The 14,597-nt window shown below is 39.8% G+C and overlaps 1 protein-coding gene across 5 annotated transcripts in view; it reads left to right on the forward strand.

Moving 5' to 3' along the window:
* PROM1 (prominin 1) overlaps positions 1 to 14,597 on the forward strand; it is a 107,835-nt gene that overhangs the window by 67,936 nt on the left and 25,302 nt on the right. For all 5 annotated transcript variants that reach the window (XM_089524763.1, XM_089524767.1, XM_089524765.1 and 2 more), the window contains 6 exons: positions 1,899 to 2,116; positions 2,546 to 2,620; positions 4,118 to 4,181; positions 9,265 to 9,424; positions 9,943 to 10,095; positions 11,238 to 11,361. In XM_089524763.1, coding sequence (XP_089380889.1) covers positions 1,899 to 2,116; positions 2,546 to 2,620; positions 4,118 to 4,181; positions 9,265 to 9,424; positions 9,943 to 10,095; positions 11,238 to 11,361 — 794 coding nt within the window. The remainder of the gene's footprint in view (positions 1 to 1,898; positions 2,117 to 2,545; positions 2,621 to 4,117; positions 4,182 to 9,264; positions 9,425 to 9,942; positions 10,096 to 11,237; positions 11,362 to 14,597) is intronic.

The raw sequence follows: 14,597 nt of genomic DNA on the forward strand, positions 1-14,597 counted from the left end.
GCTCTGACGTTGTCCATCTAGATTAAGTGAAAGTACAAGCGCAAGGTGTAGTAGCTAGTAGTATATAGGCAGATGGGATGTCCCATGCTAAACCTAGTAAGGGTGTGTTGACAACTGAAAGTGTTTGCATACCTCACCAAAATATTTTCTCATCCTCCACTCTTTGCTTTATTTCTCTATTTGTCTTGAAGTCAAAGTGGAAAGGGCCATTAAAGGTAAAATATCTTGAATGCATTATGTGATGTGCTCCCTTCTCTTGCTTATAACGTCCTGTGTGGTTTGTTTTGTTGTTATATTTCCTCTTGTATTCCACAGTTAATTGTTTTAGCTCAATAGGATGAAACCTCAAAGTAAAGCTTAACCAACTTTTGCCTGCAGTCTGTAACTTATTTACTGGGGGGGAGGCATTGAAGTGAATAGGGCTGTTTTGGAATAAACAAAACAGTTGGTTATTCAGTTGTTCATTGAGGCTTTGGTGCTTTTTATTTGTGAGTAGCAACATATCCCCATGCAGTTCAGTACAGCAGAATATGTACATGCAATGAGAATCTTACCATTGCTCTAGGCTAGGTCCTGATTTTATATCTGTTGTGAAGGACTGTTTGGATATTTGTTGGCAGCAAATTGGGCAAAAGGGAATAAAGGTAAATACAGCAGTTTTAAGGGACTTATTTTGCTGGCTCATTCCCTGGTTAATTTTGGCAGATATAACACTCAACAGTTTGTTTTTGTTTGTTTTATATTGCACCTTTCTCCTGGCACAGAACCAAAGCAGTTTATAACAAATTAAAACAAAATACAGTTAACATCGTATTATCTAAAAGTTAAAAACAAACAATTATATTAAAAACCACAACGTTAAAACCTGTTTAAAACTAATAATAGCAACAACAACAATAATAATAGCTGCACAGCATACTAAATTGATAAACCGTTCTGCCACGAGTTAGGAGCTCAGGGTGTGCCGAAATAAAAAGGTCTTTTCCTGCTGGTGAAAGAGAGAGGAGAGGAGGTCAACAAAACCACCTGTGAGAGGGAGATCCACTGTGTGGGAACAGCAATGGAGAAGACTCTCTCCCATATCCCCAATAGATGTGCCTGTTAAAAACAATAAATGTCAACCATTCTATGTTAGCCTAACTTTGGTTAATAGATTCCAGTGTCCAATGAAACTGAATCTTGTTCAGCTAAACTGTGCCACCAGAAGAAGTCTTATAGGCGGAAATACCACTGTCACCTTGCAACCGGAAGTGCCAGAGAAGTCAACTTGCTATATAAAAAGGCATGGTTTCATGTCCAGATTTGCGGTCAGTCCTTAATTCTGGCACTCAGATATGATACTGAACAGCACCAATCAAAAATAATTGAATGGGAAAGGCAATATAGCTGAATGTGTGCTTATGCAAATTAGCTCTTTGTAGTTAGAGAAATGCAAACCTTTCTGACATTTCTGCTTCTATAAAAATAGAAATAGACATTGTAGTAAATATGCCATCTGGAACAATTCTACACACACACACACCCTTTGAATGCAATTTCTTTGCCTTACCTACTTGCGAACCAAGAAGCAGAAGACTGTGGAGGAAGCAGATCTGGTCAGTAGGCTTGCTAGCAGGCAGTTTTAGTGGGAGGAGAGTCTGGCGCTTCAGTGTACTGCTCTTTGGTTGTTTTGGTAAGTGGCCTTCTAGGAAACTCTGTTGCCAACTAGATCAGTAGCAATAGATAATGTGAGTGCAACTAGAGTTTCCTTTCAAGATTTTGCCTTCTTACAGTATGGTCACTTCTATTTGGTAATAGTTTTTTTCAGGTTATGCTTTTTTCTCTCTAGATGGTTCACATTATTGAACTCTAATTAAGCCATTGTATTAAAATTCTTTGTTTTTTAAAAACTATTGCAGCTATTAGAGAAACAAAGGAGGCATTGGAGAATGTGAGTGTTTCTGTGGAGGTCTTGCAGGAGGGCACTGAGAAGCTGCATGCCAACCTGACAGAAGTTAAAGGACACCTGACCAACACGCTTAATGATTCTGCCTGCACAGCTGATCAAGCTGCCTCAACTTGCAATATCATCAGGAATTCACTAAATCAACTAGACATAAATGCCAACTTCAGCAAGGTAAACGAAACAAACAAACATTCTTCATAATGGCCTAATACGTTTTGAGTGATTGGGTCATTAGTCTTTCAAACTGAAGGTAGCGCCTCTCATGGCTAAGTGTTCATCCATATAAGAATTGTTACCTTTTGGTCCTCCGGATGTTATTCAACTACAGTTCTATCAGATTCAGCTAGCAAAGACAAAATAAGAGATTATGGGAGTTGCAGCTGAGCAACATCTGGAGGGAGGCACTTTATTCATCCTGTGGAACACTAAACAACACGGAATTACAATTAAGATGAAACATACATGGGTTCCATAGATGAACACCTGAGACTGGAACACAGTTGGAGGTAATTGTCAGTGGATACTAGAGCTATATGTAAGAGCAGGATGCAGAAGAATGTATATGTAGAGTAGAACTAACTCATTTTTCCTATTCTTTAGTTGCCAGGAATTAGCACTCAGCTTGCCAAAGTCAATGAAGTCCTTAAAATAGACCTCTCCAGTCTGGTTCAAAAGGTATGTTCATAAAAAAATGTTGATGTCCATATTATGATAACAGAATGCCATTGTCTGTGTACAGCTACCCACAAAGTGGATTTGAAAAAAATATCAAATGTTTCAACAGGCAGTTGCACAAGGAATGTGCAACAAGGGAGTGAGCCATAGCTTCTCCCATGAGTCTTTCTCTGGCTTTTATATTGAAATGAGGGATACATTTTACTTCTTTGATTTCTCTCCCACCTTTGGAGCCAGAAGTAGACTCAAGGCAGCTTGATTAATAAATTAATAAAACACTCATGACATCAGGGTTTCTTTAACACCCCCATCTCTACCCTTTGGGTGCATAGCATTAGTCAGACATCTTATTCAAAACCTAGTTCTTGCTGTGTAGCACTTGCACTCTCTGTTGTATTACATGCCATTTCACATCCTTGACTGCTGGTAACTTGGCAGTTTGTTGCTTGGCTGGCTCAAGTGTATAGAAGATTGGCAGTCTGGGGTAGAGAAGCAAACGCCAGGTTCCAATCAGCCTCAGAGGAGCCTTTAGCTATTGAACAAATTTCTTGCAGTGTCCTAACAGTTGCGTTACAGCAGGGGTGAGAGTCATGTGGCTTTCCAATCTGTGTTAAACTGCAGCTTGAATGAGCCCTAGCCAGCACAGGCAATGGTGAGAAACAATTGGGAGTTGCAGTTCAGAAAAATGTGAAAGGCTCATGCTGCTTTATGTGAATCAACATTGTTTGAGTAAAGCTGCTAAATTGGCCACATTTAGTGTTAGCCTTTAACATATTGCTATTTGGCTATTTTATAGTTACTTAGTTATCCACATGCAAAACCATTGCAACTGAGTGCTGATGTTCAAGTGTGAGACCAAAATAACACAGAACAAGTATTGATAGAGACTGACCCCCAAAAAATCTTAAGGACCCACTAAACTTTTGAATTCTTTTTCGAAATGACAATATATACACCACTGAGAAGGCTTCTCTGTTGAAATCTGATGAGAGTGAGTGCTAGATATAGATTTAGATCTGTTTTAAAAATAGAAATTATAGCTCCAAGTTCCTCAGTAATGGTCTTCTCGTGTAAATAAATCAGATGTCTGAAGGCCCTCATGTATCTCCTTTTGCAAATATGAGAATGGACTTTTGTGCAATTGCCTGTCTATGTGAGGACCAGCTTGTCCTCATTGTAATCAGCTCTACCACCATGCAGGTGATGGAGCTGATAACATAACATCCAAGGCCTTGAATGATTTCATGTGGTAATGAGAACATTGAGTATACATGAATGCTTGAATCATGCACCTCTAAAAAGGCAGGTGTGTAGTTAGACAGGGTAAGAAAATTGCCTTAAAGGTTGCTTGCAGTATATGTTCCAGCTTCCTTAATCATTTACTTTAAAATATGCTAGTGATATAAATCTTTGGTATAGACCTTTTAAAGTTGTAAATAAGCATGTTGATCTTTTGTCATGAAGACAATGTTGAGACATGTGAGTTTTTAATTCTAGGGTTATGCAGCATTTAACAATACTCCAGATTTGGTAGTTGATCAAACAAGGAACATTTTATCAGGTAAGAATTCTTTGACTGCAGTCATTTGCATTACTAGAGTAAACTGTTTCAATATTGTTTCGATATTACCTGAATTTTTAATCATGAAAGTTTTTATCCTAAAAAAAATGAATACAGTCAGCCCACATCATATGCAGGTGCGCTTTATGCGGCTTTCAGCATACGCTGAAAGCCACACAGGGAGGAAGGGGTGGCGCATCCCATAGGGAACAGTGGGGCCATTTAAGTATCTAGTGACATGCCAAATACATGTTTCTGCTGATTGAGTAACTGTTAATCATAATACTGTCCCTTTTTTGAATGAACAGAAGTGGTGTATATTAATTAGTAAGTTGAGAGGCATAAAGAAAAAGGGTTCGTGTCAGAGGAAGAAGGGAAAAAGAGATGAGAATGGAAGTCAGTGGATGGACTCTGGTGAGAACAACAGTTCAGTCACAATTTCTTAGTAGCTGACCTAAGCAGAGGACCAGAAATATAGAAGCCTGGAACATTGTGGCAGGAAATGCATGAAACTCCTCAGATAAAAGCAACAAGGCTAGGAAGTCCTACTTTTTTTAAAATCTATGATTGGAGCGAGATGAATCTTCATCAGCTCTCTCACTTGGCTTACAAAAGCAAAAGCACTTAGCAGTTGTGGATCCAAGGAGGGTCATTCCAACAAAATACCCAAGTCACATAACTGGAGAAAAATAAGTCCACATCATTCATTACAGCTGTACATAAGGTTGGTGCCAACATGGGTCTGGATTTAGGCATTGACCAACCCACCTATTGATTGGTGATCGAACAAACACATGGTCCACTTGCCAGGATGACAAGTCTGGGCTTCCACATGGGTGGATGCCGCTGCATGGATTCCCTGTTAGTGGAGGTGTGCAACCCAGCATTTCCCTGAGCTAAATGTGATCCTTGCTGTCTACATGGCCAAAGTCCCATTTGTTAGTCTTGTCAATACCTGCATACCTACTTCCTGGAACTGGATCCCATGTGAACTGTCTACAAAATCGTGACAAAAGAAATGAAACGTATAGTACAATTTCTACTTTCAAAGTGGATGGAGATCCATAGTTTTTTGTGGGTATTTTGGGCGATGTAGCCATGTTCTAGACGAGTTTATTCCTGATGTTTCACCAGCATCTGTGGCTGGCATCTTCAGAGAATGAACGCCTTCGACTTCACATTGGATGAAGATCCAAAGAGAACTAAGCCTGGGTTGCTGAAGGGCCTCCGTGTATATCCCAGCAGTTGACCAGAATAAAGCTAGTCAGTAGCTTCACTCTGATCCTGCCCACCAGCTAATACTTTAAATCCATCGGCTGGTGATTCCTGCCATTGCCAGAGCCTGTGCATAGAGCACAAGCTTCTGGGAAAGAAAAAGTTGATTGTTGCCATTAGTGAACTGGCACTGACACCATCCTGACTTCTGGACTGCAAAGCCACCTCACAGTAAGTCCCTAAGGCATCTTAGGGAAAGTAGATGGACCATGAATCCTTTAGACTGAAGGTGACCAACTTTTCAATTTTCAGTGACCATTCTAGGCTGGAGGTCTTACGCGTATTGTTTATCCCTGTCCTCTGAATGCCCTCACTCAGGCTGTATAATAAATCTGTCATCGTCTAGCTGTGAACAGGAAATGTGAAGCAAGGACATATATACATATGGAATATCTCTTATTATTTGCTGCTAGAAATCATTTCTTCCCTTCTTTTGTTAACCAGAGCCTGGATAAATGTTTGTAGTACTACCAGGGGCCAGATAAAACTGGCTTGGGTTCCGATCTTCTATCTTGTGAACTGTACAACACAAAATAAGTATAGAATGAAAACCCCTGAGCACTAGTAGCTGATATATCAGTTTTTGCAAAACGAGCATGTGATTGGTGTATTCAGACTTAGAAAATGTTTATTAACCTCTCTTTAATTTTTGTTCTTGCATTATGGACCTGTTCTTCCTATATAAGCAGCTGTACCTTGTAAGTTTGCAAAAAGAATACACAGTATGCATATAAACATATGACATACTGTGTGACTCATCAAAACTGTAATGCTAAAGCTATGTTAAAATGCCTTATAATGTTATAATGTTAAAATACCTAGGAACAATTAAGTGAAAAATCAATTGTTCTTCACAATAACTATCAATATGCGTTAAACTGTTGCAGTTTCTTTCTAAATTGTTAAAAATTAAGCATAGGATACACTCACAATTAAGTTATTGAAGCCGTTTTGTTTTCATGGAGGCAACTAAGCACACACTAACTCTTTGGGACTTTGTTAACGTGCAGTTCTGAGCAGTGTCAGACATGGCATATACAGTAGAAAGAGGGGTGTCCAGTTTAGAAGTACTCTATTCAATCTGTAATGAATTCAAACATCTGCTCTGCAATAACAAATGCTAAAAATGCATATTCTGTGGCATTATCATAGGCTGCTGTGAATAGTGTTAATACAGTTCAGTACCCAGAAAAGTTTCCCAATTCTTTAGTTAAAGGTATTGAATAAGCACTAAATAAAGACCTATATGGCATTAAAAAAAATTAACCAGGCAGACACTCTGCCTGAACTTTGATGACTGAATCAATGTTTGATTCATTGGTAACTGTGCACCATCATACATTGCAAAGCCAGGTTCCTCCTGCAAGTGAAGACCTGCTGTATTTCTGTTAAAATAGCTTTGCTTACACCATCACATTGAATTGCACTCAATAATTATAGCTGTTTCACCAAAATCATTTAGAGAGAGAGAGCAGCCCCAGGAACCTGAATGCTATTTCTTAATTATAGAGACCAGTGCTTTTCTTGATAGATAAAGGGGATACAAACATTTTATAACAAACAGTTTGAAATTTCAAGTATAGATTCTCTATTATTATTCTAACAAATGTCCAGAAATGAAAAAAACATGTTCGTTTGGGTATATGTTAAAATGCTTGAAGCTTTTAAAAATTGAAATAATTAAAATTGAAATTACACTTAATGCATATTGAAAGTCATGATTACTCATTCTTTCCATCTCAGGAAATTTAACAAGCAGTGTCATATTTCTTTTGCAAATTCCCATTTCTCCACAAAGTAGAATTAGATATGTCTTTAAAATGTTTGCTACAGCTGTGTAGGCATTATGTTTCAGTTCTTTTCATGCACTGCCCATACTTTGGCCTTTGTCATGCTTTTTAAAAGCACAAATCTCATCCCATAATAATTCTCAGGCTCTCATGTATCCCTACCTACTGCTTTGTGGAGAAGAAAACTGGGCTATAAGAGCCTGAAATGTTATTTTATTGCTGTCCTTAGACAGTTGGTAGAGAACATTTGTATTGGATTTTAATAAACATGATACAGTTACGTTCACATTCTAAGGAAAACCAGGAATGTAAACAGATAGGGACCTTGCTATCAGAAGTAAGCAGTGAACAATTGACTGAATCATAAGGCTTTAGCTGACTGTTGGTATTGAGCCTACTACAGTCAGCTAAAGCTTAGGACATGATTCACTGCCAAATTGTTCACTACTTACTTTCAATAGCAAGGTTCTTATCTGGTTACATTTGGCCACATCATGAGAAAGAACAACTCATTAGAAAAGACAATAAAGTTAGGAAAGGTCTAGGGAAGTAGAAAGAGAACACCACATGCCAGATGGATAGACTCAATCATAAATGATTGGCCTTGGATTTGTAGGAACTAAGCAGAACAGTGGAGGATAGGGAGGCTTGGCGATGTCTCATCCACAGGGTTGCCATGAGTTAGGGTTAATAACAGCAACAACAAATTGAGTAGTCTGAAGAAAACATAACACCTTTGCTTTAGTCCCTTCGGAAATGAAAAACCTGGGTTGTACAGGTGCAGTTGGAGACTCACACAACAGACTGATTCCCTCGCAAAAAACATCTGTATACTTTTTTTTGATATGGAGGAGAAATGATAATGTGTATTCCCAACAAGAGTCTGGAGCTGAATAATTAAGACATAGTTTTTGTGGGTTTTTGGACTATGAGGTCATGTTCTAGAAGAGTTTATTTCTGATGTTTTGCCAGCATTTTCTTGGAAGATGCCAGCCACAGCTGCTGTCAAAACATCAGGAATAAATTCTTCTAGAACATGGCCTCATAGGTTGAAAACCCCACAAAAAACCATGGACGCTGGCCATGGAAGCCTTTGACTTCACAATTCGGACATAGATTTATCTCCTTGGTAAGAACTAGACCATGTTGTTTTTGGTAACTGACCTTCACCCATGGCAACCCTGCATAGAATCATAGAATCATAGAATCATAGAGTTGGAAGAGACCACTAGGGCCATCCAGTCCAACCCCCTGCCATGCAGGAAATCCAATTCAAAGCATCCCTGACAGATGGCCATCCAGCCTCTGTTTAAAGACCTCCAAGGAAGGAGACTCTTATCACCCAGTGCATTCCACTGTCGAACAGCCCTTACTGTCAGGAAGTTCCTCCTAATGTTCAGGTGGAATCTCTTTTCCTGTAGCTTGCATCCATTGTTCCGGGTCCTGTTCTCGGGAGCAGCAGAGAACAAGCTTGCTCCCTCTTCAATATGACATCCTTTCAAATATTTAAACAGGGCTATCATATCACCTCTTAACCTTCTTTTCTCCAGGCTATTATGGGACATCTCCAAGCCCCCTTATCCTCTGCTGCTCTGCTTAGGTCTCGTAGATTCAGGCCTATGACCTCCCTGAATCTAGCCATTTAGCGTGTGGTCCTTCTCTCTATCAACTGCCTTCTGCCTTTACTAGCATTATTGTCTTTTCTAATGAGTCATGCTTTCTCATTATGTGGCCGTGAACTAGACCACAATTTCATTATAATGAGTTCGTAAATGTAAAAGTCTCTGGCTTTCATCAGCATGCACAAAGTTAGGTTTGTATATGTGAAAGTGTGCATTAAAACACCATCTCACATTTATTTATTTATTTATTTATGTGGCCTGCTTTCAGCTTCATACTTCTTTTTATGCCTTATTCTACCAATAGAGCTGCATCAAATATATCTTTTTGTTAGCATGCAGTAAATTGTTTTCTCTTGCCTGCATAAGAGTCATCAAAAATACACTCATTTCTTTCAGATATAAAAAATGTACTGGATGCTATTGGTTCAAATATCACAGCCTTTACTAAAATGCTTCCTGTCCAGAAAGTACTAGCTGACTTCACAATATATCTTACTCAGAGTGAAGCATACGTTCAAGATCATTTTCCATTAGTGGAGCAATATGATTTCTATAGGTATGTGCCTGCCATTTGGATGATGAAATGTAAAAGCCATACTTTAAAATAGTATGTTCCTCTAAGAGCTAACTGATGTAAAACCACCACTTCCCATGTAAAAATATTATATTACAATGGAATCTGAATCTGCCCCATGCAGATGCATGGTGTATTGAAGAAAAACCTGGAGAACAATTATTTTAGATAGCTATAACACTTTTGATCTGTTTTGTAGTTTAGCTAGTATCAAAGTGGTGCAACACTGAATTTAATATTTTAATTCTGTGCCCTGTTATAAAGCAGAAGTGTAAAGAGAGTGAAATATGATAATATATTGTATTGGAGGAGAGAAATGTTGCACTGTATTGCTGATAAAAAAAAACACAATCAAACTGGCAATGGAAATTCATTTGGGAATACTATATATACCTTTAATCTTATCTGTGGGTCAGATTTGTGGATTTTTGTTGTCTGATCTCAGTGTTTTACCATTCATATATTTTAATGTCATTTTTTTTTAAATTGATTTTCCTTAGATGGCTGGGTTGCTTAATTCTTTGCTGTATGGTGATATTGATCCTTGTCTTTTACTATCTGGGACTGTTATGTGGTACCTGTGGTTATGACAAAAATGCTACTCCAACAACAAGAGGCTGCATCTCGAACACTGGAGGAAATTTCTTAATGGCGTGAGTTCTTGTTGCTTCAGAATTTCATCAACTTAAGAGGATTACATTGTGAGACTATATTACATTGTTGTTGAAGAACAACAACAATAATAAAATTATTCTTGGGACTAGTAAAGATTTAATAAAGACCTTGTAAATACCACAGAATTCTACAGGCAGAACATTAAATGAAGAAAAAAAATGAGAGAGGTGTTTTAATCAAATAGTGATTAACAGTGATCAGATAGGTCCTGAAGGAGCTCATGTAATTCCTAAGATAATCAAAGGAGCCTTATGCACATTGATGACCTTAAGACTTGAGATTTATGTGAAAGATCTTCAATTGACAGGTAATAATGATGGGATATAATTACATGTGTTGCACATAATATTGTTTAGATCAGTGATGGCAAACCTTTTAGGGACTGAGTGCCCAAACCTAAAAGGCCTTCTGGCACCAGGTGTTACCTGGTGCCAGGTGTGGGACTTCTGAAGCGGGACCTCCACCCTTCAGGGCAGGACTTCTGGGATGGGACTTCTCCCCCTCACCCTCCAGGACCTTCATCTGCCTCTCCAGAGACAACTGAAGGCCTGGGAGGTGAGGGAGGAAGAAGAGGAACAGGTGCATGCCTGTTCCTCCACTTCCCCGCCCTCCATGTGCCATGAAAAAGGGCTTCACATGCCATCTCTGGCATGCGAGCCATAGGTTTGCCACCACGGGTTTAGATGTATGCATGAGATTTCTTACTGTCCAAAAAAAGTAACATGAAAATATGTCCAACATATGTATGCAGATACTTCCATTATAGTGGGCATGCTTCTCAGAGATCAAATTGACTGCTAGATGCTGATTGATTCAGTTTATTGATGAATCCAAATTTGCTAACTAATGTATGAATAGGGCAGATTGCCACTGATATCCATCCATTTTACAGTGGGGTTGGCTTCTGTTACTCTTAGATAAGCTTGCACTGGAATTATGCTCATCTTCCTGTTTGCACATGTTATCATCATAGTTGAACTCCAAGATCTTCAGCAACCTGGAATCACACATACCTGTTTATGTACACACCCACATACACATATATTTCTGGAGGCTTATAAAATAACTATATATCATTTTTAATGTCTCAGATATTTTCTGTCTTTTTTTTCCCTCCTAGTGGAGTTGGATTCAGTTTCCTCTTCTCTTGGGCTCTGATGCTAATTGTAGTCGTCACTTTTATTACGGGTGGAAATGTAGAAAAGCTTATCTGCGAGCCATTTGAAGACAAGACTTTATTCAAAGTAAGGTTGTCTATATCACTTGCATTAAATGATCAATAATAAAATGTGCACCTGAGTAGAAAAATAAATTTTCTTCTTTATAGTGTGATTCTTATGTTTTCATATACCCTTGCCAACAAGTTGATGATGAAGATATTTTCCATGTAGGTTTTTCATTGTTGCACTTGAACTATATTATCTTACTATTCTACAACAACTGAGTGAGATGGGGTGGGGGAGGAGGCTTACATAAAAACAAAAAGTGAAGAGGCACTGAGTGTAGTGAGCAAGAGAACTATTTTCAAAATGATTTATTTATGCTGTTTACAGTTTGAAACAGATCTGTTATATGTAAACATGCAGTACAAATTTAAAATGTGCAAGGGAACGTTTTGCTTGAAATAAAGAGCTAGTGTGGTGTATTGATTTGAGCATTGGATTACAACTCTGGAAGATGGAGATCAAGCATCTTGTTGGGCATGGAAACCTAATAGTCAAGTCATGCTCTCTCAGAGGGAGGCAAATGCAAATTGCCCTCTCAACAGATCTTGCCAAGGAAACCCCACCATAGGGTCGCTTTAAGATCACCATAGTTGGAAACAACTTGACAGCACACAACCACCACCAGAACAACAGCTTTTTGGCTATCCTTTCATGTAAGGATTTCTCATTATGAAAATTATGTTTTCATTTCCTGAAGAAGGAATTTTTGTTCCAAAAACATATTAAGCATGAATAAATAAAGCACTTGGCACTTTGAGAACAATGTTATTACATTGCCTCCATGCTGCAAGTGAACAGAAGTGAGCTGGCCTGGTATAGGACTGCTTCCTGTATTCCCCCCCCCCCTTTCCCCCTTACAGTTAGCTTGCATCTTTAGGTACTAAGCAGAAACTTCATTGGTCAGGTTTAATATACCATTTCAGAAGAGCTGTGTTTTGGAACATATCCAAGATATTTTTAAAAGATCAGCTTGTATTTCCTGCACCTCCATGCCACACAGATCATATGGGTCTTACCTTTTCCAGGGAGCCATCTCCTTTTACCCTTGCTTGGTTTTGGCTCATACCAGTGCAATATCACTTGGAATAAACTGATTTCTTTTTGCTTTTTCTTGAAATTTCAGGACAAATCAGCACTAAGAAAAAATTGACTTATTCAACCAATCCAACCTTTGTGGCAATTAAAAATGTGAAACATTTTCTTCTCTCAAAACTTTATATGTCAAATGACAGTGAAATAATGTTAAACAGAATATTAATGTTAATCCCACCAAGAGTGTGGAAATAATTCATTAAATTTAATTAGTTATGCACTAATTATTTATAGCCCTCCCCTAAAGAGGCTTAATTAGTTAATTTATTAATTTTGGAAGCAGACGGTTTTTTAAATGTTTGACTAAGGAAAGTCGGCTACAACCATAGAATCACAGGCGCGTTACAGACCGCGCAAAAGAGGCGCCTCCTCGGCGCCTCTCTTTGCTGCACAGCTGCGCCGCAGCATACAAATTGCGCGGTGCAGCTGCGCAGCAAAGAAGGAGCTCAAAAAAGCAGCTCCTTCTTGCGGCGCCACAAAGCCCCAAAGACGGCGCTGTTACATCGCAGCTGCGCAGCTCCATCTGGAAGCTGCACAGCAGCGACATGACAGATACGCACGCCGTATGTATGGTGCTGCACAACTGCGGCGCATGCATGACGTGCTAGAGTTGCGGGGCGTGTGCATGCGCCGCCCCAAGGCAACCCTAGCATGTTGTGGACACTCTGCAAAGGGCCCATCTGTAACGCGCCACAGAGTTTGTAAAATCACGGAGTTGGAATAGGCTTCATGGACCATTGAGTCCAACATCCTGTTCAGTGCAGGATCTCCAGCTAAAACATCTCCAGCAGGTAGCTCTCTAGCCTCTTTTTTAAAGATACCCAGATAAGGAAACCAATGATCACTCTAGGCAAACCATTCTTACTCTCATGAGATTCCTTCTACAGCCATAATCTACTCTTCTGTAACTTCAAACCATTAGACCTGGTCTTAGTCTCTGGGGCCTTCCTCTCTGTGTCACCCTTTGAGGTAGAGTGGGCCCTCCTTATCCGCATATGTGCCATCCATGGATCTGAGCATCTGCAGATGGCAAACCCACATTGTCCCCAATGGTGGTAAATGCCTCCCTCCCCCTTTCTTCCCTCCTTCCTTCCTTTCTGCCCCTGCTTGACTTTGGGGGCAGAGTCTTCCACCCAGTCAGCTGGCGCTGGGGCTTCAGTCTCAGAGCTCCTGTCCCCAGGCTTAGCGCCCAGGATAGAGCCTCTGGGCTCCAAAACTCAAGCTCCAGCCCTGACGCTGGCTCCCTCTGGCCAACAGGGTTCTGGGGCTTGATTCGGAGACCCCTTGGCTGGAGGGTGCCAGGGCTTAAATCTCAGAGCCCAGAGGCTCTGTCCAGGGTGCTAGGCCTGGGGACAGGGGCTCTGTGACTCAAACCCTAGCCTTAGCCAACTGAGTGGAAGACTCTGCCTCCAAAGCCAAGCCGGGACAAAAAGGAAGGAAGGAAGGAAGGAAGGAAGGAAGGAAGGAAGGAAGGGGGGAAGGGAGGCATGCACCACCATTGGAGACAATGCAGGCTTGCCATCTGCAGATGCTCAAATCCGTGGATGGCAAGTATGCAGATAAGGAAGGCCCGCTGTAACTCAAGGGGTGACTCCCATTAATGGCAATGGGACTTGAGCATCCACGGATTTTGGTATCCACGGGGAGTGGACAGGACGGAAAAGGGTTCTTCGCAGATACTGGGTGCACACTATATTTAAAACATGCAGTCATGTCATCCCTCAGTCTTTCTTCACCAAGGTGAACATGTCCAGCTCCTCCAACCTTTCCCCTTATGTTTTATTCTCCTTACCTCTCAAACAAAATATTCTCCAATAGTTTCTTTAAACCAAAATTTAAACTCTGGTTCAGACTAACAATTCTGTGTAGCTCTTGCTATCACTTGGAAATAACAAAACCTTACTAATCTCTTTATTTTTAATAAAGGTTCATAATGTAGTAAAATTCATTGTCTAGCAAGATCTGCAATTATAGTCTACCTTGAGGGTTAGACTAGATGTTAAAGAGAATGCATATTTCCTCTTGTTAACATTCCTGCAACATGATTTCCTCAGAGATGCATGCTTTTGCAAATCAAGCCATGTTAATCTTTTGTGACTTCGTGTCGTGTGCCTTCAAGTCATTTCTGACTTTTGATGGCCCTAAGGCAAACCTATCTCAGG

This window comes from Sceloporus occidentalis, unplaced genomic scaffold (assembly GCF_023333645.1).
Source record: "Sceloporus occidentalis isolate IW3139 unplaced genomic scaffold, rSceOcc1.0.p SCAF_5, whole genome shotgun sequence".
NCBI classification, from domain to species: Eukaryota; Metazoa; Chordata; class Lepidosauria; order Squamata; family Phrynosomatidae; genus Sceloporus; species Sceloporus occidentalis.